The sequence below is a fragment of the Myotis daubentonii genome, chromosome 3 (genome assembly GCF_963259705.1).
Source record: "Myotis daubentonii chromosome 3, mMyoDau2.1, whole genome shotgun sequence".
Classification (NCBI taxonomy): Eukaryota; Metazoa; Chordata; class Mammalia; order Chiroptera; family Vespertilionidae; genus Myotis; species Myotis daubentonii.
In genome coordinates this window covers 210,758,314-210,783,154 of record NC_081842.1, presented here as the reverse complement: position 1 = coordinate 210,783,154, position 24,841 = coordinate 210,758,314, and the positions used below count along the sequence as shown (strand labels likewise).

Genomic DNA, 24,841 nt, shown 5'->3' with positions numbered 1-24,841 from the left:
ATGAAAATAATGTAGGCTGCTTTCTAGGCTAAAGGGGAGATGGACGTGTGCTATTACTAGAATTATGTCTACAGAATAAAGATAGAGTGGAGGGAGGAATCATTTTTTGTTTGGGGGTTCCTGGGGAAATTTTATAGACAAAGAGATGCTTAAAGTTGGGACATAAAAGGATGACTGGGGCCCACTAAGTTTTCTCTTCTAGTGATTCATATACGTAAGAAATTCCCAAGGGCTACGGTTAACGTCCACCTATTTTGTGACATCAAAGTGCTTTCATTTTCCTTACAAATTTGCTTGGAAATCTGACAATTAATTTGGTTTTACAGTTTAGGATCTCCCCTCCTGCTGGCCTGTCAGTTCCCCGCTTACCCGGCAAGCTGGATGGCACCACAGTTCTGGGGCCCCATGATCTTCATTTTCTACCTTGAGTGGCTGCCAGGCCCAGGGACCTGGGTGCATGTGCAACAGCCAAGCATCCTTGAATAGCTGTAAGAGAAGGACCAACAATAGGACTCAAGTGTGATTCATATTACAAAACACACACACACAGAACTGGAATCTCAAAGTTGTGCTGTCTGGTCTAGAGAGGGTATGGGCTATTCAGAAAGAAAAGAAATATCTTTGGTTATTCATTCATCCATGCCTTCATTCATTCATATATCACCACTGGTCAGCACAAGAAATTGTTCTTGTGACTCATTAATTGATTTTAAGTGGTTCTGAATTTTGCCTGTGGTTGTACGTGCGTGCATGTGAGGGTAGGGAGTGGGGAGGTAGATAATACGTATCCATAACTTTCTGAACCTGCATTCTTAAAATGAATTCCATGTACACTCAGACAGCTATCAACCTGCCTTTCTGTCCCATCCCTCCTTGAAAGAAATGATAGCAGCAAACCTTATAGCCAAAAGAGGAAGTGAGAGTAGGAAGAATATAGATATAAATATTCAAGAGATGAATGTCACTAATTAAAATCACCCACCCCACCCCCCAAAAAAGCAGAGAAAAAGGCCAGAAAATACAAAGACTATATACCCAAATGGAAAAGGTACTCTCTAAATGAAAATGTCACAAAAACAATCTTATAAGAGGAGAAGGGGAAGCAAGTTTGAACACTTAGCAGCAGGTGCATCGGGAATGCCACAGCAGTAATACTTACAGCATTGGGACCGCCACACCCTCCAAGGATTAAGATAGTTGCATCATCTATGACAATCTGGGGACAGGAAGAAATTTAAAATAAAACTATAAAGACAGAGGCATCTGACCTCCTATGCTTCAGTTGTATATGAAAATAGCCTTCCCCGCTCCCAAATGAGAGGATTACTTCTAATAACCATAAGCTCTCCATTCTCCCATGTCAAATTTGATCCCTGTGAACAAATGATGAGTCACCTGAATGGATATATTATTTTTTGATCAAATATTAACATAAGAGTGTCAACCACATTAAATGCAGGGTTCTCTTAAGAAGTGAAACAGCAAAGTAAATGCTTTGGGGAGAGGCATAATTATAAAGCCACTAAAAATAAATATAACCCATTAGAAGTTGAAAAGCAAATACCAGAAAAATAATGACAAATTCTCTTTTGGCTTATGCATGTTGGCATCTTACCAGATTCCCTCTCCTCCCTCTCCCATCCTAATAGAAAGATGCTACAGTATTTGCTAAATAGTTATTTTAATTCCTGAGCACCTGAGATTGGCCACCTCGAGGATGAGGACTGGGGCCAGAGATGTTTGGCTTGGACCACGCCCACTGCTCAAGGTCTAGGACCCAGACATCATTGCTCCTGTAAGATAAGGACATAAAGATGAAGGAGGTGGGAGCTACTGATATAATAAATAAAGTTACATTTATAAAGATGCCCCACAAAGCTCATAGTTAGCACTTAAACTATATTTTTTTCTGCTCCTTTCCCTGGAACCCATCTCAAGACCTTCAAACCTTTGTTCTTTCCACCAACTCACTCTGAAGTCACATACTAATACCTAAAGTTAACTGATGATAGCAGGAAATAACTCCTGGTCAAGATATAGTCTTTCTTTTTTAAAATTTATTGATTAATTTTAGAGGAAGAGAGGGAGGGAAAAAGGGAGGGAGGGAGGGAAGGAAAGAAGAGAGAGGGGGGAAGGGAGGAAGAGAGAGAGAGAGAGAGAGAGAGAGAGAGAGAGAGAGAAACATCGATTTATTGTTCCACCTAATTATGCATTCAGTGGTTGATTCTTCTATGTGTCCTGCTGGGGATCAAACCCACAACCTTGATGTATTGGGACAATGCTCTAACCAACTTAGCTACCCGACCAGGGCCAAGATATAATAGTTTTTCAAAAGTAAAAACCAGAAGGAAGAAAAAAAAATTATTCAAGTCAGCTCTTTCATTGTTAGGAGAAATTGATTTATCGATTCTGGCTACAAAAAGTAATTTCACCATGGCTAATGAGAGCTGTGGTTTTATCAAAGACAAACTGGCATCTCCAACCCCCAAGGGAACAGTATGGCACGGACAGACTACTAGATGGCAGTGAATATTTCACAGTCCCCTCTATAAGGTCATTTATTCACACTAGGAACACAGGAATAAGAGCACCAATACCTTAAGCCTTAAACCTCCTTACCTGGAGGACAGCTCACACTGCTAAATCAGAGAGTGATTCAGATGGAGTGTTCTGGCTCTTGACTCTGGCCTGAGCTGGCCAGAGGTGGAGAGGACAGTGGGTATGGAGAACAGCAGAAGTGTGTTAGGCCTGTCACAGTCTTCTTGCTCCTACCCACTCTTCCACCTCATCCCATTTGGAGAGTGAACCATTCCCACCTGTCTTGTTAATCTACCACTTTCCTTCCCTAAAGCCCCAAAGGGCATGAACTGGTTCATAAAGGACAGGACTCTCTGTTCCTTGGAAGGTGGCCTTCTATAGGCACAGACAGAAGCAGACAAAGTGGAGGTTCCATCAGAATTTGATCCCACCAAATAGAACCACATACCAAACAAAGATAGACTACACAGACCTGATTCTATGAAGCAACTTTTCATCTTAGTGATATGTGACTAGGCAGGGGTGGGCAAACTTTTTGACTTGAGGGCCGCAATGGGTTCTTAAACTGGACCGGAGTGCCGGAACAAAAGCATGGGTGGAGTGTTTGTGTGAACTAATATAAATTCAAAGTAAACATCATTACATAAAAGGGTACGGTCTTTTTTTTTAGTTTTATTCATTTCAAATGGGCCGGATCCGGCCCGCGGGCCGTAGTTTGCCCATGGCTGGACTAGGGGATCAAAAAATGAATGCTAGGGTGCGATAACTAAATGGATTCATCAGAACCATGTTCACGAATACTGACCCTGACTGTTATTCCCAGGAGTGTTTACCTTCAGAGTGACAGGAAGCAAATCAATATACTTACATTTGCCGGGATCCTAAGGAGCCACCAAAGACAATCATTTTATCATCTATCACACAGGAGGAATGGCCGGCCATGGGAGGTGGCCCATGGGTCGTCACAATGCAGTTCCACCTAATATAAAGACAGGAGGGAGCCAAGAAGTCAGGAATCATCTGGATCCACAGCACTCCTGGAGGCTTAGTAGCCAAAACTGAAGAGCTCCCTGTTCTTCAATGGGCTCATTAATTTTTCTTGAAAGAGGAATTCATCTCTTCTCCTTTTTTTCTTTGAAATAAGAGTTCTTAACTTTAGATTCTAAGGGTCCTGGAAACCTAAACTGTAGGCAAAATCTATAAATATGTAAAATTATTTTTCTGGGAAGAGTCCATAGCTTTCATCAAATCCTCAAGGAGATTTCTATACACAAAAGAGACAAGTAATCCATTCACTTAAAACATTTTATTCCAGATTGAAAAGATCTTATCTTTGTGGCTTACCAGTTTTTAGAGGGTGAGTAAGTGTGTATTTCATCAAAAAACCTCTCAGGTTGGTGTAGAGGATAAGGGCTTGGCCGTGTCCAGCCACCAAACAGCACCAGCAGGTCCTTGTACACGACCAGAGTCGCTCCGGCTTTGGGGGAAGGATAGGACCCTAGGAAAAGTCAATAATAGCATAGTTAGGATTCAGGTTCTTACAAGCCATGGGTAGGCTGTCTATGGGTAAACTTTCCCTGGAAGAGTAACAAAACGGGAACCAATTCTACAAAGAATAAGAGAAAGGGGGAGATAAAACTGGGTTTGCAGGTCTGAGAGAAAACCATCACCAATTTATACATCTTTTATAATTAAAACAGAGAAACCTGAGTTAGAGGGAAGTTAGCCTCTCTCAGTCTTTTTTTGCTCACCTGAAATTGGAATCAGAGTACCTCAATTATTAGATTGTTTTGTGTATTAAATAATACATTCAAAGCACCTAGCACAGTGCCTGGCACATAGCAGGTGCTCAATAAATGTTGACTCTCCTGCCCATCCCTTTACTACACCTAATGGAGAGTACAAAGGAAAGAATGTAAGGGATCCAGGGAGAAGTATGTATATATAGAGGCTAGGTACCTGGGTGCCACTTAAAAATAACTGCTGCCGCCCTAACTGGTTTTGCTCAGTGGATAGAGTGTCGGCCTGCGGACTGAAAGGTCCCAGGTTCGATTCCAGTTAAGGGTATGTACCTTGGTTTTGGACACATCCCCAGTAGGAGGTGTGCAGGAGGCAGCTGATCGATGTTTCTCTCTCATCAGTGTTTCTAACTCTCTATCCCTCTCCCTTCCTCTCTGTGAAAAATCAATAAAATATATTAAAAATAAAATAACTGCTGCTGGGGGGATGGGGGGCAATGGGGGGGGGGGTAAGGATACATATGTAATACCTTAACAATAAAGAAAAAAAAATAACTGCTGCTACCAAACATAGGTAAAAAAGGAGGTAGAATGCAGTCCTCATTTGTCCTATGAGTGAAATGTTAACACAGTGACCTCTCGGCCCTTACCTATGGGCCTCAGTAACGCCAATGGGAGCAGACTTTCAAGGCTTGACATGAGGAATTCCAATGAAACTGTAGGCCTCACAACAACAGTGGCTACTAAGGCCCTCTAGGCTGGACCTCTGAGCTAGCTATGTTCACTAAATTTTGAAACAACAGAAATTTGGCTTATGCTGGAAAACTTTAGGGATAACAAATGTCCCACAGGAGCATAATTCTCAGAGTTTTTGTTTTTGAAACAATTGCTATTTCTTTCAATCCCTTACTCTACATGCCACCATTTGTTTTCTGAAGACCAAAGTATTTTATCTCAAAATCCAGATGTCAGTAAATTTGTTGTTGCTGTTGTTAAAGATACAGGATCCATTTTTCAAAGGAAATCTTAAGCAGAAGGAATCACAATAGTATATTAAGCTGATAGCAGTTGAGGTGTTCCAATTTGGATGGATAGCTTGGCCTCCCCCTTCAGCAAGAGTTATGGGAACATGGGTTGAAAAGTCCTACTCACGCTGTTTTAATGGTGTCAATTACAGTGACTGAGGTTGAAAACGTAAAGCAGAGGACTGTCTTCCTTGGGATCCAACTTAAGAGTAACTTTACATTATTTACTGAGAAGGTATCAGTCCTCAGAATATGGAGTAAGTAAGCATCTAAGAATACTTTGTGGCATCAGCTTTTTTGAACATTTTCCTAATAGAATAGACATTAAAGCAACAGGATCTCACCATGGAAACAAATCTTCTCTAGGAACAGCTCTTGTCAATCAGTTAGTTTTTACCTCCTATCCCACAGGAATCATGACTGCTCATGATCTGTTGTCCTTCATAGAGTCTCATGATTTCTGGTTAAAAATGTCTACCTTTCTAAGAGGAAGCTCCCTAGCCCAACTAGAATCACTAACTAAATATAATGGCCTAGTTAAAATGCTCATGTTACCCAAAGATGATTTCTTTTATGAAATAGCAAATAAAGCTTCAAGTTCTTGTCCCTACCCTGGAACTCACAAGTTCTGTGAACAAGTTGGAAAAGTAAAGAATATATCTATATATACAGACTTCAGCAGAAAAACCTTCCAGACTGAAATTTGGATTTGAGATATTGAAAATCCTGGCTTTTAAAATCAAGTGTATAAAGTGAAGCAGCCGACCTAACAGTCCATTAAATAACAAAAGCATAGAAACAAAAAAAGTTATAATGTAAACTGGGCAATCTGCATAAAAAAATTTGTAAGTCCATATACTTTAAATCAGCAATTTAATTTCTAAAAATTAATCTAATGAGATAGCTTGACAAACAAAAAAAGGATGTTCATTTGCAGTGTTTCAATAGATAAAGGAATATCCATATAAAATAATATTATGTGACAATTAAAAATATTATGTGGCTCTCTGTATCTGCCTTAGAATAATGCCCATGCTCTATTAAGTAAACACTAAAAGGGGCAAGTGACAAAACATGGAACAATAACAGCTAACAGCTGATGGGCACTACGCTTCTGGCACAGTTCCAGTGCTTTACACATAATTAATTCACTTAATCCTTTCAAAAACCCTAGGAGATAGGCACCATTACAATCTCCACTGATTGGATAAATAAACTGAGGCACAGAGTGGTTACCTTCCTCAGGACACACATCCAATGAGTGCCAGAGAAGGAATTTTAATCTAGGCAAATGGAGCCCATTAAAAATAATCTATTTTCCTATAGGAGTTCATTACACATAAAGAAAGTCTAGAAGGCCTATAAATAGTTGATCTCTCTGAATGGTAAGATTACAGATGATTTTCACGTTCTTCTTTATAAAAGCCTTTCTGTACTGGCTGAATTTGCAAAAAGTGATACTTGCTCATTGTGATGGGGCAAAACAAAGCTATTTCAGTTGTTGAAAATGAGAAATATAAATTCAATGCAACTCTCTTTTCCTGCACCTTACCTAAACTCACTCCATTTGATGAAGGCCTTTGTATGAGTAGAGTAGCTTCTCAATCCCTTATTCAAAATTCATTTGGTGACAATAAACTTGACCTGAAATGACGAGGCTATTGATAGTCTATTTAATCTACTCAGTGTGAGTACTCACTATGTGTTGATGCAGAAATATTAGTAAGTTTGATTATAGGGTGCTGTTCCAGACTCCACCAGAAGCATTAGAAAGGCATATGCATCATATTCTAATTCTAAAATAGAAAAATTCTGAATTCCAAAATACAATTAGCACCAAAGGTTTAACATAAGGAACTATGGTTAAGACCACAAGTGCTATAACACCAGCCTGCCTGGGTCAGATCCCAACCCTGCTACATAACTAACTGTGAAACTCAGGCCTGTTACCAAATCTCTCTCTGCCTCAGTTTGTGTATCTATAAAATGGAATTAAAGGACAGCATTTGCCTCATAGAGTGGTTGTGAAAATTAAATGAATTAAGTCATGGAATGCATTTATAACAGTGCTTGTTACTGTAATTGTTATTAAAGCAAATTAATAGTAAGTTAATACCAGGTCAATTAGTCATAGACCTCTGACAATATGGCCACCTACACGGCACAATTTATGAGAAAAGAAAAGAACTGGACATACTTAATTACTAGTATATGGTTAGAGTATTCCTGGCAGAATAACTTATTTCGCTCAAGAATTATAACAAATAAAATTGTAACTGACAGATGATATGAAAGGGAACTTATCCCAAGTCCCAGGAACGTAAATAAAATACATCAAATGTGATGTGGAAGCAAAAATCAATGGTTAACATAAGACTAGCTTGGATTTGCTCTTTTCATGTGTACTAGGTGTTTCCTGTAACACCTTTTAAAATAAATGATCAATGAGTTTTCAGGATAGCCCTCATTTATTTGGGCAGGCCTTTAAACAGCCCAAAAGGCCCTTTACAGGTACCAGCTTTAAGTCTCCCAACAGGTCAGCAGCATCACTCCTAGATCCATCTGTCTCAAGTGAGCCTTGAATTGGCCAGCACAGGAGGTGGACGAAGCTGCACTGCCACCAACTAAATCACCGATTCCTACTCATATGAGCCTCTAGAGCAGCGGTTCTCAACCTTCCTAATGCCACGACCCTTTAATACAGTTCCTCATGTTGTGGTGACCCCCAACCATAAAATTATTTTTGTTGCTACTTCATAACTGTAATGTTGCTACTGTTATGAATCGTCATGTAAATATCTGATATGCAGGATGTATTTTCATTGTTACAAATTGAACATAATTAAAGCATAGTGATTAATCACAAAACAATATGTAATTATATATGTGTTTTCCGATGGTCTTAGGTGACCCCTGTGAAGGGTCGTTCGACCCCCAGGTTGAGAACCACTGGGTCTGAAACTAGAGGATCTGAAACTTCTCTTTCTAAAGAATCCTACAGAGTCATCAAGTGCCAGATAAGTAACATACTCTGGTATTTCTAGATAAACATTATTTTCATTTTTCTAATAGTTCTTATTCTGTCTTTTCATAAGTGTCACTAGAACCCTAGGCTGGTACGTAGAGGAGGCCTCTCTGCCCTTGCTGGGACCTAGAAAAACCATAAGATGCTCCTACTTATAACTCCTTTCTGTATCCCTGGTATAGAAAATTTCTCAGCTATACTGGCTCCCCAAATCCCTAACTACTAAGTATGCTATAAGCAGCCCAACTCAGGGTCAAATATATATCCCTCTCAGAGTAAAATGTGCTGAATCGTAGCCTATAGGACGGCTTATACTACCACTACCACCAATCAAATCAGGACCACTTTTCAAATTTCTGAGAATACTGACCAGGACACGGTCCTTACTCGCAGAGAAGCCCTCGATTGAACAGGGCAAAGTTTGTACCATGAATAACACTTCTTGCTGTAAAGAAGTTTTCTTCAGCTTGGCTAAAGAAAAGGGCCTCACAATCTCTTGCCCCAGAGGTCTGGGCATCAATTAAAGATATAATACCACCCCTATTAGCTAGCTCCCCTTCTCAGACCTTGGTTTATACTGTTTTTATTACTCATCTTTAACCATTACCTATTTAACCTCTGGTATGTTTCATATCCTCCCATCTAGAAGCCCTAAAGCTACAAATGGTCTTCCACCTGGAACTGCAAATGGAGGCCGCTACATCCATCTTCCGTGGACCCTTAGATCGCCCACTTCCGATAGGACCCTGACTGCTGTCCTCAAACGACAGCCCAGTTGTCAGCAGGAAGCAGCCAGACAGACTGGAGTACCCTGTCCCCAGTGGCAGTTGGGGTTTCCTAATCGAAGAGGGGAGTGAAAGGAATTTTTAAGGGTGAAATAGGCAGGTTTAGGAAATTTTAGGAATTAAGGGTTTCATGGAAAAAAACACAGGGCTACAGAGTTGCAAAAGGATACATTTCCATACATTCCAAGGGAGCTGGGAGCGGCAGAAGTTACATTTCCATATGATAAGGGAGCTGGAAGTAGCAAAAGGTAAACATTTATAAAATAAAGGGAGGAAGAAAGCCCATAGGGCAGTGATGGAAAACCTTTTGAGCTTGGCATGTCAGCATTTTGAAAAACCCTAACTTAACTCTGGTGCCGTGTCACATATAGAAATTTTTTGATATCTGCAACCATAGTAAAACAAAGACTTATATTTTTGATATTTATTTTATATATTTAAATGCCATTTAACAAAGAAAAATCAACCAAAAAACGAGTTCGCGTGTCAGAGGTGTCATAGGTTCGCCATCACTGCCATAGGGAATAGGAGAACAATAAGGGTGAAGGAGGGAACCTCACGTACTTCACGTGAGACTTGAGCTCAGAAGTTGCTATAGTGACCAAATCAAAGGGGAATAGTGACCACTCAGAGGGGATATTGAGGTACAAAAAAACTGCAGCCTTTATAAATTGTAGGAAAAAGGGACTCAGTGGGACTCTGTACTTGTTCTCCAATAAATTTCCATCTTTGCTATAAAAATAAAATAAAATTAAATGATCAATGCCTGGCCAGTTGGTTGAGCATCATGCCATGCACCAAGAGGTCAACAGTTCAATTCCTAGTCAGGGCATATGCCTAGGTTTTGGGCTCTATCCCTGGTGGGCACACAGGAGGCAACCAATCGATGATACTCTCTCATTGATATTTCTATCTCTCCTTCTCCCTTTCTCTTTCTATAAAATCAACAAAACATATTTTTTAAAAAATATCAATACTTTATGAGGCAAAGCAAATCAATATTTACCAGTTATGTGTTCAAAGACATTACAAATGTAGTATAAGAATAGTTATCTCTTAAGGGGAAAAAACTAATCATAGAATTAAAGAGTGTTGGGCTCAGCGGGCCTGGCTCAGTGGTTGAGCATTGACCTATGGACCAGAAGGTCACAGTTCAATTCCTGGTCAGGACACATGCTCAGGTTGCAGGCTTGATCCTCAGTAGGGGGCATGCAAGAGGCAGCCAATCAATGATTCTCTCTCATCTTTTATGTTTCTATCTCTTTCCCTCTCCCTTCCTCTCTGAAATTAATTAAAAAAATTATATGTACTTTTAAATGATATAAAGAGTGTTGGTAAAACATAGTATGTATAATCAAACCAGTGAAAATACTATATATTAGACTGGCACCATCCAATACAGTCAACATTAACCACATGTTAGTGGCTATTGAATTGGAAAGCACAGATATAGAATACTGCCATCCTATATAATAAAAGGCTAATATGCAAATAGACCGAACTGCAGAAGAACCAGAACAACCAAACAATCGGTCACTATTATGTACACTGACCACCAGGGGGCGTGCGCAAAACATGGCGGGCGCTGGCCACAGCCGGATGGTGAAGCTGGGGGGTGGGGGGGGAGTGCCAGACCAAGGTGGGGCACTGGTCGCTGTCATCAGGGCAAACCTCTGGTGGTTACTAAAAATTCTTTGCTCCCATGTGCTGTGGTCCTGCCCAGCTCTCGCACCTGCTGCCAACGCCGGCCCCGCTCGCACCCACTGCCAGTGCTGGCCCCACTTGTGCCCGCAGCCAGTGCTGTAGCCCCCGCTTGCACCCACTGCCGGCGTACAGCACTGGTCCCAATCACTCAGCGCCATCAGCGGGTGTAAGCGGGGCTGGTGCCGTCAGGTGGGAGCAGCGGCAGCGGGAGTGGGCCTGCCGGTAGAGGGGACTGGGGGCTACAGCAGGAGGGGCCAGGCAGGAGCACAGAGGATGGGCCGAGACCCATCCCTGTGCCCACCGCAGCCTTGCAGCCCACAGTTCCTTTCAAGGTGCATGAATTCGTGCACTGGGCCCCCAGTCATTACATAAAGTTCTACTGGACAGAGCTACTTTAGACAAAGGATTTTAACTATATAAACTGTGCCCATGTTTACAGGAAATGGGGAAGGTGGTAGAGTTGAGTGGGTAACTTAACTTCTAAGAGACATTACAATTACTGCTACTTATAGCTGTTATTACTGCTATTGCACTAAAGATAATGACAATATTTATTGAGCATTTACTATACGCTAGGCACTTTTCTAAGTGCTTTGCATGTACTAACTAATTTAACACCTAGAGTGTCGGGGAGCGCCATCGTGCTCCTCCTGTCTTTTGCCAAAAGTGCTGGGAGCTCTATCGTGCTCCTCCTGCAGTGTCACTATTAGATGCTGGTAGTTCACTCTTTATTGACAGATGGCACCTAAGTGCAGATTACTTATGATGCTGAATGTTTGTAGTTCTAAAATTGACCACTGGCATTTATCTGCCTAATTTTTTACAGGTACTACGATTTTATAAAGTTTACTCAGATTTTGTAGCCCTAAAGCTTCGAAATGGTGTCCAGTTCTAAGTCTGCTTTTATTAGTGATGATGATATTGCTAAATATGTCAATTCTTGCTGTGAAGATGACGATTTTGTGGAAGATATTGGAGAAGGGTGTCCCTCTATTTTAACATTATATGTTTTGTTCAAATTTTTTTCTACCAGTATTTTATAATACAATCAGCAAACAATATATGTCAAACATAAAAACAAATGTAGTAAAGGTTTCCTTAAGTTTTTGAATATGTAACTTCATTTACTTGGGATTCATAATTTTTTTCCTAAACTGCTGTAAAATCAGCAAAAATGCCTTGGCAATTTTAGCATAGTTCCTAGGATATTGGTTGGCACTCAAAGGGTTAACCCTTCCCAAACTCCTAGTTTTATTCCCATTTTACAGATGAGAATACTGAAGCAAAGCTCACTTAAATAACTTGCCCAAGGTCACAGAACTAGTAAGTAGCAGGGCCAGAATTCCAATCCATTTTCTCTGGATTTAAAATTCATTCTCTTAACCTTTATAACAGACTGCTCTTCATGCATACAGATACATTCATTTTGAGTAGTTGCCACAAACAAGTCAGATACCTTACAGTGGTTCTCAACCTTCTAGCCCTTTAAATACAGTTCCTCCCTCATGTTGTGACCCAACCATAAAATTATTTTCGTTGCTACTTCATAACTGTAATGTTGCTACTGTTATGAATCGTAATGTAAATACCTGATATGCAGGATGGTCTTAGGCGACCCCTGTGAAAGGGTTGTTCGACCGCCAAATGGATCGCGACCCACAGGTTGAGAACCGCTGCCTTAGAAGGTATGAGTGCTTTAAAGCTGAAAGAGCAGCTCTTTCCTAAATATTAATTAGGTAAGCTACAGACATAGAGCAGGCAGAGAGATAAATACATTGAATAGAAGGCTATTCTTATGACCTCTTTTTCTCCACCAGGCTCTGGGTCACACTCTATCTCTATTACAGCACCCTTTACTTGTTCTCTGGACTCTCCCAAGGAAAGGTAAACTGGGGAAAGTGACCATGATAAATCAATCCTGAAGGATGATGTTGGGTAAGGGCTTTCCAAAATGACTTTTCAATATGTTTATATTGTAGGAAGCCAAAATCTCTCCCTCTACTTATCCCAAGGAATGGGAGAACTCCTTCATCCAGCATTTCCAAGGTCTGTTTTATGTCACAAATAGAAGCTTTAATATCAGTATCTTACTTAAATATCTCCACAATTAAGCAGGGTTGTACTAAAAGTTAATTTACTCATGCTCCTCCACCTCAATTTGTAAGGCATGTAGGGAAAAACTACCATACAAGAACAAATGAAGCAGAGGTGGGAGAGGACACAGAATTCAATATATAACCTCAACATATAACATACAGTAATTCAGAATTAAGAGATCACAGACATGGGTGTATCAAATTTTCTAAGACCTAATTATGCACATATTTCATTTGTTGCAAATTAGATACTTTTAAATTCTTAATACTTTCAGTCAATGGTGTGAGGCCTTCATAAAGAGTCTCTACTTTTATTATTTCCAAAAATCTACATATTTTATATTTTGAATTTGTTTAAAGCAGAGGTGCTTTAATTCCCCTTCCAATTATCTTTTTAAAAACATATATGTTTTTATTGATTTTTAGAAAGAGAAAGGAAAAGAGAGAAACATCAATGACAGAGAAATGTCAATTGACTGCCTCCTGCACGCCCCCTACGGGATTAAGCACAAAACCTGGGCATGTGGTCTGATCAGGAATCCAACCAGTGACTTCTCAGTGCATGGGACAATGCTCAACCAACTGACCCACACCAGCCTGGGCACCTTCCAATTAATTATCTTAATGCAAGGTCCAGATTAAAACAATTAAATTTATGGTGAGGTCAGAGAACTTTAGCAACTTCTATACCTTAAATAGCTTCTTTAGCCAAATGGAGTTCTGGAAAGCAAACAATAAATATTTAATAGATTTTTTTTTTTTTTTGTGGGGCGGCAGGGGGGCAGGTGGGGGGGGGGAACGGGAGAATATAAGAAAATTCGTGTTCAAATTACATACTTTTATTCATTGTTTTAAAGTTCTAATTACTAATAAACTTTCTAAAATAAAACCCACATGACCATACATCCTTAGACAAGGGAAACAACTAACTTAGACATGGAATAGCCCTAGATAAAACGTCAGGCCCTGAAGTTTGAAGAATCGCACCCATGTGCATGCAGCTCATTCCATACGGTAGCTAAAATGATGTCATGCAGTTGTTTAACAAATTACTATTAAAACACACCCCACTAATACATTAGAGACTGACTGATTTACTGAAAATCTTGTACAATATAGGGTACTCTGATAACAGCAGACCGTCCATAGTTAAAAAGCCCATCATCATCATGGTGACATGAAATAAACACCCTCCCCTCAAGAACAAATTAAGGTTTTACAGTCATTAGGACATTTCTTGGCCTGCTTTCAAAATAATGAGGCTACTGGGCCTCTACACAAAGTCTAAATATTGTTGTATCACAAAAGTGGAGGAAGAAAGGGTGTTGCTCCCATGTAGCTTCTCACCAAGCACCATAGGACAAAATGTGCCTATATCAAAATCGGACAGACATGTTACTCAAGCCTGTTCCTCCAGAGCCAATGTTCTCCTCACAGGCTTTATTCCCCAAACATAGCAAAGGCCTCCTAATCAACACAGCAGATATGATCAATGGAGCAAATTCAAAACAAGGCACAAGCCAAAAAAGCAACTGTGGGAAACTGCATGATCAGATAGGCACACTATACACAGAACTAGCATTCCCTAAAATTGCTAATTGGTTCAGCTGTTTCCCAAGATTCCTATGAATCAGAAGGAAGTTTCACATGCAAAAGACAGTGGTAGAATTACAAGGCATTCTTGTTTACTTTTGCAAAGAAGATGGCAAAACAGAGAAGCAATTCCTAATTCTGGTTTGGTTTCTATGCCATTTCCCCACAATTGCAGTTTCTATTCATTCAGATACTAGGGCTAGAAGAGTAGCTCAACTGACACAAGATAAAACAAGAACATGTTTTCACTGGGGAATGTATTTTATGCATGACTAAAAATTATTGTTTTATTTTTTATTTTTATATATATTTTCTTGATTTTTTACAGAGAGGAAGGGAGAGAGATAGTTAGAAACATCGATGAGAAACATCGATCAGCTGCCTCCTGCACATCTCCTACTGGGGATGTGCCTGCAACCCAGGTACATGCCCCTGACCGGAATCGAACCCGGGACCTTTCAGTCCGCAGGCCAACGCTCCATCCACTGAGCCAAACCAGTTTTGGCTAAAGATTATTTTTATATCTATTTATTATTAGTTTATTAAGATGTTATAAATAACTAGAGGCCCAGTGCACAAAATTTGTGCACTGGAGGGGTGTGTGTGTGTGTGTGTGTGTGTGTGTGTGTGTGTGTGTCTCTCTCAGCCCGATGTGCACCCTCTCGCAATCCAGGAGCCTTCAGGGGATGTCTGACTGATGGCTCATCCTTAGCGCTGCCATGGCTGCTGAGCTCACCAGCCATGAGCCCAGCTTCTGGCTGAGTGGCGCTCCCCCTGTGGGAGTGCACTGACCACCAGGGGGCAGCTTCTGCGTTGAGCGTCTGCCCCCTGGTAGTGCGCATCATAGCAACTGGTCGTTTGGTCGATTTGCATATTGGCCTTTTATTATACAGGATTATATAGGATAGTTACATTCTCCTACAGATGTAATTCTTTTTAAAAAAATATATATATATTATTGATTTTTTATAGAGAGGAAAGGAGAGGGATAGAGAGTTAGAAACATCGATGAGAGAAAAACATCTATCAGCTGCCTCCTGCACAGCCCCCACTGGGGATGTGCCCATAAACAAGGTACATGCCCTTGACTGGAATCGAACCTGGGACCCTCCAGTCCACAGGCCAATGATCTATCCACTGAGCCAAACTGGTCAGGGTGAGATGTAGTTCTTAAACTTTAGCTACATCAGAAGTAGTTGACGTCTAGTTACAACAGGCTGCTGGGACACCCTTCTGAGTTTCCTATTTAGGAGGAAGGGATGGCGGTCACAGGTTGCATTTCTAACAAGCTCCCAGGTGATTGATGTTAGGGGACTAGACTTTAAAAACCATATTATAGAGAGTTAAATAATCCTTGAGTGCACCTGTTAGACAATGCTCCAATAGGACTTAAAAAGGCATGCAGTCATCCTTTTGCCTTATATCCAAGTTTAGATGATTCTTCTTTTTTTTAATCTTCACCTGAGGATATTTTTGTATTGATTTTTAGACAGAGGGAAAGACAGAGAGAAATATCGATGTGAGAGAAACACATCGATTGGTTACCTTCTGCACAAGTCCCAACCAGGGCCCTTGACTGGAACCAAATTCGGGACCCTTTGGTCCAACAGGTCGATGCTCTAGCCCAGGGGTGGGCAAACTTTTTGACTCGAGGGCCACAATGGGTTCTTAAACTGGACCGGAGGGCCGGAACAAAAGCATGGATGGAGTGTTTGTGTGAACTAATATAAATTCAAAGTAAACATCATTACATAAAAGGGTACGGTCTTTTTTTTTTTTAGTTTTATTCATTTCAAACAGGCCGGATCCAGCCCGCGGGCCGTAGTTTGCCCACGGCTGCTCTAGCCTCTGAGCCAGACCAGCTAGGGCTAGATGATTCTTCTTAACCCTGAATCTATCCTTAATCTATTCTGTGCATATGACTATATAGAAGAACCCTTTATTTGGATAGCAGAGTAAGGATGAGGATCCAAGGTCAGTTTTCCTTGACAAATGCTTTGATTGAAGGGGTGCTGAAAGGAACTATTTTAACATTTTCAATATACAAACATTTCCCTGGTTGGCCTCATCTACATGTCACTGAACCCACACTCTATAAAATAAATTTTAAAATGTGTTCCACCTACTGGCTTTCTGGCAAATCACTTTAAGACTTACATATAACAACATAAGTGACTCTGAAAATAGATTTAAAACTAGGAATTAGGGACTCATAAGAGGTAAAGTTTGAAAATAAGAAAACTATGAGCATGAAAAATTTAACTGTGGGACTCACTAGCATGCCAATGAGTCCAGAAGAAAGGTTCTGGACAAAAACATCTCCACTTCGCTCATGAAATTCTGGAATGTTTTTGTGTGTTTCCTTTTAAAGGGAGCATGGTCTAAATTGCTTCTTAACTGGCAGTCAAAAATTTTTCCCTGAATACGTTCAAATTATGTCATAGTAATGATGCCAAAGGGGACATTAAAGAATGAATAATGGTACTATTCATTTCATATTCAGTTCATATTCTCCATTTCATATTAACAACCTTCACATGTACTGACTTTCTCAGGGTAGGTCCAATGAAAGGTATTCACTCCATATGTACTACACTAGTCCTCCCCACACAAAACTGGCCTTGAGGGCAAAATGAGACCAGGCAGATCAGATTAACCAACAACCTTACCTCACAGTTTCTTTTGTGTGGGTATTTTCCTATACCAGTGAGGAGCCTTGAGTTGGTGTGTGCATGGGAGAGAGGGGGGGTGGGGGTGGGAGGAGGAGATTACTTTTGCTGAAAGGACCCAAGCTGGGTCTTGGGAAGCTTATCAAGCTGTGGGCTAGATAGAGCTGTCATTATGGTGGTGTGTGAAGAGACTGACCTTGATAGCAAGAGTTCAGAGGTCAGGAGAAGAATAATTTGGAGAGGCATTTTCCAGAATACCACATTAGCATCTGAATCAGAAAACCTAGAGGGCACAAGAGGACAGACTGGAACAACTTAGGAGACAAGAGACCCTTTAGTTTTTCTTTAAACTACTGGAGTTAACATTTAACTACTTACATCTCTAACTGTTTTAATTTTATAGGTAACACTTTGTAATGGAAACAAGAAAAGTGTGTGTCACGATTTTCTGATTTGAGGAATAAGGAGGTAAAAGGAAACTGAGAACACTTCACAGTTCATGAGTATAAAAGAACCTTCTTGGGCTGTAAACATCTTGAAGACAAATAACTATTCAGAATGGTCTCCAAAGTAGGCAGCCAGGACCACTGGGGTTCTATCTAGAATAGGTATCAATTTCTCTTCTGATGTTGAAAATACTTCCATGTTAATATCAATGTGGCCAATAATAATTACAATATGTCTGCATTTAGATAGATGCCCACAGAAGATACAAAAACATGCTTATTGTAAAGAAGGGAAGTAGGAGGCAAATATAAAGTTATTCTTTGGCAAAGTCACTACAGAAGCTCTAACTCCTGCTTTCTAAGACTTGGTTCTAGTCAAGTGTGCTCTTTTAACTTAGCCTAAAATAGGGATTTAAGTTAGTCACAAAGGACATGGTACTGGAATCAAAAGAACTAAATCATTCTGCATAGATGTGGCTTTTTTCAGGATCTCTGCCAGCATCATCTCTTTTTTTAAAAATTAATAAATCTTTATTGTTCAGATTATTACAGCTGTTCCTCTTTTTTCCCCCCATAGCTCCCCTCCACCTAGTTCCCACCCCACCCCATGCCCTTACCCCCTGCCACTGTCCTCATTCATAGGTGTAAGATTTTTATCCAGTCTCTTCCCGCACTCCCCCACACCTCCTTCCCCCCAAGAATTGTCAGTCCACTCCCTTTCTATGCCCCTGCTTCTATTATAGTCACCAGTTTATTCTGACTTAATTTTTAGGTTCACTTGTTGAAAGATATTTATTTGTTGTCACTTTGTTGTTCATAATTTTTTAAAAATGTATTTTTTTTATTGATTTTTTACAGAGAGGAAGGGAGAGAAATAGAGAGCTAGAAACATCGATGAGAGAGAAACATCTATCAGCTGCCTCCTGCACATCTCCCACCTGGGATGTGCCCGCAACCAAGGTACATGCCCCTGACCGGAATCGAACCTGGGACCCTTTAGTCCGCAGGCCGACGCTCCATCCACTGAGCCAAACCGGTTTCGGCAGGTTGTTCATAATTTTTATCTTTACCTTTTTCTTCTTCCTCTTCTTAAAGAATATCCTTTAGCATTTCATATAATCCTGGTTTGGTGGTGATGAACTCCTATAGCTTTTTCTTATCTGTGAAGCTCTTTATCTGACCTTCAATTCTGAATGATAGCTTTGCTGGATAAAGTAATCTTGGTTGTAGGTTCTTGGTATTCATCACTTTGAATATTTCTTGCCACTCCCTTCTGGTCTGCATGGTTTCTGTTGAGAAATCAGCTGACAGTCGTATGGGTACTCCCTTGTAGGTAACTAACTGTTTTTCTCTTGCTGCTTTTAAGATTCTCTCTGTCTTTTGCTCTTGGCATTTTAATTATGCTGTGTCTTGGTGTGGTCCTCTTTGGATTCCTCTTATTTGGGGTCCTCTTCACTTCCTGGACTTATAAGTCTATTTCTTTCATCAGGTAGGGGAAGTTTTCTGTCATGATTTCTTCTAATAGGCTTTCAGTATCTTGCTCTCTCTCTTCTTCTGGCACCCCAATAATTCGGATGTTGGTACGTTTGAAGTTGTCCCAGAGGCTCCTTACACTATCTTCATATTTTTGGATTCTTTTTTCGTTTTGCTTTTCCAGATGGGTGTTTTTTGCTTCTTCGTATTTCAAATCTTTGACTTGATTCTTGAGTCTGCTGTTGGATCTCTGTATATTATTTTTAATTTCAGTCAGTGTACGTTTAATTTCTGACTGGTCCTTTTCCATTTTGTTGGCATTCTCATTAAGATCCTTGAAAGTCTCACTAAGTTCCTCGGAGGTTCGTAGAAGATTCTTGAGTAACCTTGTAACTGTGGTTTTGAACTCTATGTTCTCCATTAGTTTGCTTTCCTCCATTTCTTTCATTTGTGACATGTTTCTTTGTCTCTGCATTTTTGGCTGACTGCAAGGATCCACTGTGTCTACTGTGGAGGAACTGCTGTGCTGGAGACACCCTTATGGGGTAGGACTTGCTTCAGTGGGGCTTTGGTGCTCACTGAGTCTGTTTCTTGAGTGTGTCCCTTATGGATGTGAGGAGTTGAAATCTGGTGTATGACCAGGGGTACCCTGTCTCCTGGATCTCCAAGTCAACCACTGTGTGAGTCCACCCAGGAGGAGCTACAGCGATATCAGCAGACTTCTCCTCTTTGTTTGGGGTTTGGAAGTTTTAGAGCTCTCTGACACAGCTGCAGTTTGTTAGGTTAGGCTGCAAAAGTGCAGGTGATTCCTTTGCACCACTGCGCACAGCTGGGGTGGGGATGTAAATTGAGTGGGGCGGGGTCTCAGAGAATCACCAGGGCGGAGCAAGCAGCAATGGCTGTCATCAGCCATCTCCGCGACTCCGTGTCTCTGCGTCCCCGAGTCCCGCGCCCCCACATCAACAATGATCCCTGCGAGCAGCTCTGTGAGAAAGTCACCCCCGCTTTCCGACCCGCTGCAAGACAGTACAGTTTCTCCCCGTAGAAGTCTGGGACCCCAGAGTCTCGCCGTAAATGAATTCAGTGCATTCGAGAGCTTGTATCCCTTTCTGATTGAATAAAACCGTGCACCAGGTGCAGCCGCCTCGTGCACGCCTCCATACCTCTGTTCTTGGCACCTCTGCAACTCCTACCCAGTCTCAATGCACTTTTTTCTTTCCTTCTAGTTGTAGAACTTCCACACTCGGCCAGCTTTCCCATGGTTCTGGATGATAGCTGTTTTGTCTTATAGTTGTAGTTTTAATGTGGTTGTGGGGGCAGCACGTACAGGTTTGTACCTTATGCTGCCATCTTGGTTCTCCTGAACCAGCACCATCTCTTTCCAAGTGGGGCTAAAGGCCTTCCTAGGGGGAGGAGTGGATGGAGAGGGGACATCCCTTGTCTACCTCAATTAGCATTTAGCACACTGTGTTGAAATTATCTAGTTAGAGTCTCCCAATAAGATTATATGTACTACTAGAGGCCCGGTGCATGAAATTCCTGCACTGGAGGGGGTGTCCCTCAGCCCAGCCTGCACCCTCTTCAATATGGGATCCCACAGGGATCGGGCCTAAACCAGCAGTCAGACATCCCTCTCACAATCCAGGACTGCTGACTCCCAACCGTTCGCCTGTCTGCCTGCCTCACTGCCCCTAACCACTCCCCTGACAGCCTGATCAAAGCCTAACTGCTCCCCTGCCGGCCCGATCGCCCCCAACTGCCCTCCCCTGCCAGCTTGGTCGCCCCTAACTGCCCTCCCCTGCAGGCTTGTTCCCCCCAATGGCCCTCCTCTGCAGGCCTGGTCACCCCCAACTGCCCTCCTCTGCAGGCCTGGTCACCCCCAACTGCCTCCCTGCAGGCCTGGTCGCCCCAACTGCCTCCCTGCAGGCCTGGTTGCCCTCAACTGCCCTCCCCTGGAGGACTGGTCTCCCCAACTGCCCTCCCCTGCAGGTCTGATCCCACCCAACTGCCCTCGCCTGCAGGCCTGGTCCCACCCAACTGCCCTCCCCTGCAGGCCTGGTCACCCACAACTGCCCTCCCCTGCCAGCCATTTTGTGCAAGGGCGTGATGGTCAATTTTCATATTACCTCTTTATTATATAAGATGCTAGAGAACAGGAACTATTTTTTCTGAAAAAGTTTACTGAACTGAACCAACTCATGGAAGCAAATGGTTAGAACCCTCATGAGTTGGGATGAAAACTGGTTCCAGTTAATCACAACCTACACTGGAGGCATCGGTGTGCCTTTCAGCAGGGGAAAGGTTAAACACTTCGAAAGTTTAATTATCCCACACTTTTTTTTCCCCTTTTCTTATTTTATTCCTCTATTGCAACATGACCAGAAATTTACTGGTTGATATCAAAACAACTAACTGATATAAAACAAAGCCTGTCTGGATCTCAGGCTTCAGGGCACATATTTTTATTATTAAAACTAGAGGCCTGGGGCATGAAAATTCATGCACTGGAGGGGAGGTCCCTCAGCCCGGCCTGCCCCCTCTCACAGTCTGGGAGCCCTCAGGGGTGGGAGGTGACCGGTGATCAGGGGAAGGCGATGCCCCATCACACCTCTGCTGCTGCCACTGCCAGCAGCGCAAGCCTCGGCCAGCCCTGGTTACTTGCGCCTCGAGCCAGACCTGGGCAGCTGGGCAGCCACCATCTGAGGCTTGCCTGAACCTCGGACCGGCCCTGGACAGCTTGGGTGCTGAGGGGACTGGGGGACTCTGGAGGCAGGTGCACAGAGCTTGCCGCACGCCTGTCACCCTGGCGGGGCTAAGGAGACTGGGCGCCGCCATCTTGTGGCTGTGGGCACCGCCATCTTTGAAGGCATGACAGTCAATTAGCATATTCCCTCCTTATTGGCTGTGGGCGCTGCCATCTTTGAGGGCGAGAGTCAATTAGCATATTCCCTCCTTACTGGCTGTGGGCGCCACCATCTTTGAGGGCAGGGCAGTCAATTAGCATAATCCCTCCTTATTGGCTGTGGGCGCTGCCATCTTTGCAATGGCGTGAGGGTCAATTAGCATATTCCCTCTTTATTAGATAGGATTATTGTATTATGTTTCATATGAACAGCTGTAAACCTATTTTTGCCCTACCTGGTATATTTGGACATCAAATATAAGATTATATAGTTCACATTGTCTATTTTTTTTAAATGGTAAATTTTATGTTTGGTATATTTTACCACAATAAGACAAACCAACTGTAGACATAGTGTGATTTCAACAATGAAAATAATAGATATAGAAGGAGATGAGAGTGATTATTATTATATGATTATCTTTATAAACATAACTCCCTGGTCTTTAACAGAACATCCAAAACAAAAGGAACTTTTATAATGGGCACAAGAAACTTTTAGATCCTATATAACTATATATGCCACAGGCAGGGACAAACGCAATTCCCTATTGGCATTGTTTTCACTTCTAAACAAACCCACACAACAGACCCAGGCCGTTAGATGAATAGGGTGGCACTTATCAGCTAAAAATTAACAACATGAAAACCAGTAATAGTTCCTTGTTACCATTTCAAGTAGACTTTTGATTCAATTTCTGGGGAAGGAGAGGAGGTCCAGAGTCTCAGTTTAATCTGATAAATTGTTAATTGCAGTTCTAAGGGGGCGGGGTACTTTTTGTAAGTGGCTCTGTTTAGAAGTGAAAACAATGCTACTAGTCATACAGTGTCTGGCCTGGTGTCAAAACAGGAAAATCCTAGTTAGGCGGGAGAGAGCCAAACTGAAATATGGCATAATCTTATCTATTCTCTCCCCCAAAGTATCAAAAGTTTACCCAGATTTGTGCTATGCATTTTCCCACTCTTCTCTCCAGCAGGAGAGAATATGTACCCACCTTTGAAAAGCATGTATTCTGGAAAAATCCCAGGATCTGAACTTTATAAACAAACAGGAAGGATTCCTTCCTTTCCTAGGGGAACCCACTGGCTCTGCGCTCATTCACATCTCCCGAGACCACCACAGATCCAGGCTGTTCCAGGATTGCATAGGGCTAGAGGAGACAAGGAGAAATCACCAACTCATAAAGAAGATTAACCAGGACCTGGTCCATGGATCTGGAAGAAGCTAATACAACAAAGAATTTAGCCACCTAAGTAACATCTTATGCCTTCTTCATAGAGATTAGCATATGTAAGTGGTATCTGGGCAATTGGGTGTCTTCCTTCTATGAAAATTAAAAAAATGTAGATGGAGATTCAAATACTTCATAGTTATTTTCATCAAATATATAATCTTAATGAAAACAATCAGCCTTAAAAATAAACTATAACAAATTGTTAACAGAATCCTAATTGTTAGTTTGCTACGTTTCTCCTCTCAAATCAGATTTCCTTTCAAATATAAGTCCTGGCTCTATACATATTTTATAACTTATTTTAAACATCCCATCTACTCTCTTGCATTACCAGTTATTTTCTTCTTAGTTCTTTATATTTTCTTTGTATTGATTTATCTGTTTATTCTGTCTTCCCCCAGTAGACCCTGCTTCTTGTTCACACCTGTATCTCTTGTACCTATAACAGCACTGGGCATAAACACTCAATAAATAAAGGCATGAAAATGAATAAACAAAGCAATGAATGCAGTCACTTTTTAAGCTTTGAGAACTGGAGGATAACTTATAACCACTCTCCACTCCTTGTCTAATACTTCATTTTCTACATCCCTCTCCATCTGAGTACTATATTGTATATAATCTGAACAAAAATTATGAAAGGTTGGTATTATCATCTCTACCCTAAAGGTGACGCAAATGAGATGTTAAATAATCTAAAGTCACCCAGTTACTAAGCAACAGAGATCTGGATGCAAACCTGTGGTTGCCTGGCACAAAAATCATGCTCATAATGGTATTACTAACTAGCCTCCTTCCCTCTCACAACATATTCCTCCCATCACTTTAGGTCATGAGGTTCTTAAATAATGAATAGTACCTTTAATTATTAGCCAAATAGTCTTTCCTCCCCAAATCTCAGATCTTCCTCCTAGAGCAGGACTAAGTGAATGGAGAAATCTCTGGGATACTTACATCTAAAATATTTTTTCAGGTTAAGTAAGTCTTAAGTAAGAAATGAGCGCTTATGGCCACAAACAAACTTATATAACCCAAGTACCCATCAATAGGAGAATGGTGTAAAAATAAAGTGGTATATTCACATTGTGGAACACTCATAGCATTTAACTACTGATAGATGAATCTCAAAAAAAAAAAAAATCTCAAAAAGAAAGTTTGAAGTCAGAATAGTGGTTACGTCTGTGGAGAGTGGTATTACCAGCAGAGGGGGTATGAGAGAACTTTTTGAGGTGATAAAAGTATTTTGTATCTTGATCTAGGTCAGGGGTGGGGAGCCTTTTTTCTGCCAAGGGTTATTTGGATATTTATAACATCATTTGTGGGCCATAGAAAATTATCAGCTTAAAAATTAGCCTGCTATATTTGGTCAACCACTGAATTAACTCACCCCTGATGCCTTGGCAGGGCCAGATAGACCAAATGACTTCTTGGGCCCATGGATCGGTGCTCCCCACCTGATCTACGTGATGATCACATGGCTGTATACATATGCAAAAAGTCTTTGAGTTGTACACCTAAGATTTGCTCATTTTACTATATGTAAATTATGTCTTCATAAAGTATTATTAAGAAGAAAAGAATGGCTAGTTCAAAGCCGGTAGAGTGAATTAT

At 41.3% G+C, this 24,841-nt stretch overlaps 1 protein-coding gene across 4 annotated transcripts in view; it reads right to left on the bottom strand.

Annotated features, from left to right (window-relative positions):
- The window catches only part of FBXO42 (F-box protein 42), a 95,131-nt gene that overhangs the window by 4,898 nt on the left and 65,392 nt on the right, over nt 1-24,841 (bottom strand). For all 4 annotated transcript variants that reach the window (XM_059691114.1, XM_059691113.1, XM_059691115.1 and 1 more), the window contains 5 exons: nt 3,883-4,036; nt 3,407-3,517; nt 1,697-1,793; nt 1,160-1,216; nt 370-486 (listed from right to left, as the gene is read on the bottom strand). In XM_059691114.1, the coding sequence (XP_059547097.1) occupies nt 370-486; nt 1,160-1,216; nt 1,697-1,793; nt 3,407-3,517; nt 3,883-4,036 (536 nt within the window). The remainder of the gene's footprint in view (nt 1-369; nt 487-1,159; nt 1,217-1,696; nt 1,794-3,406; nt 3,518-3,882; nt 4,037-24,841) is intronic.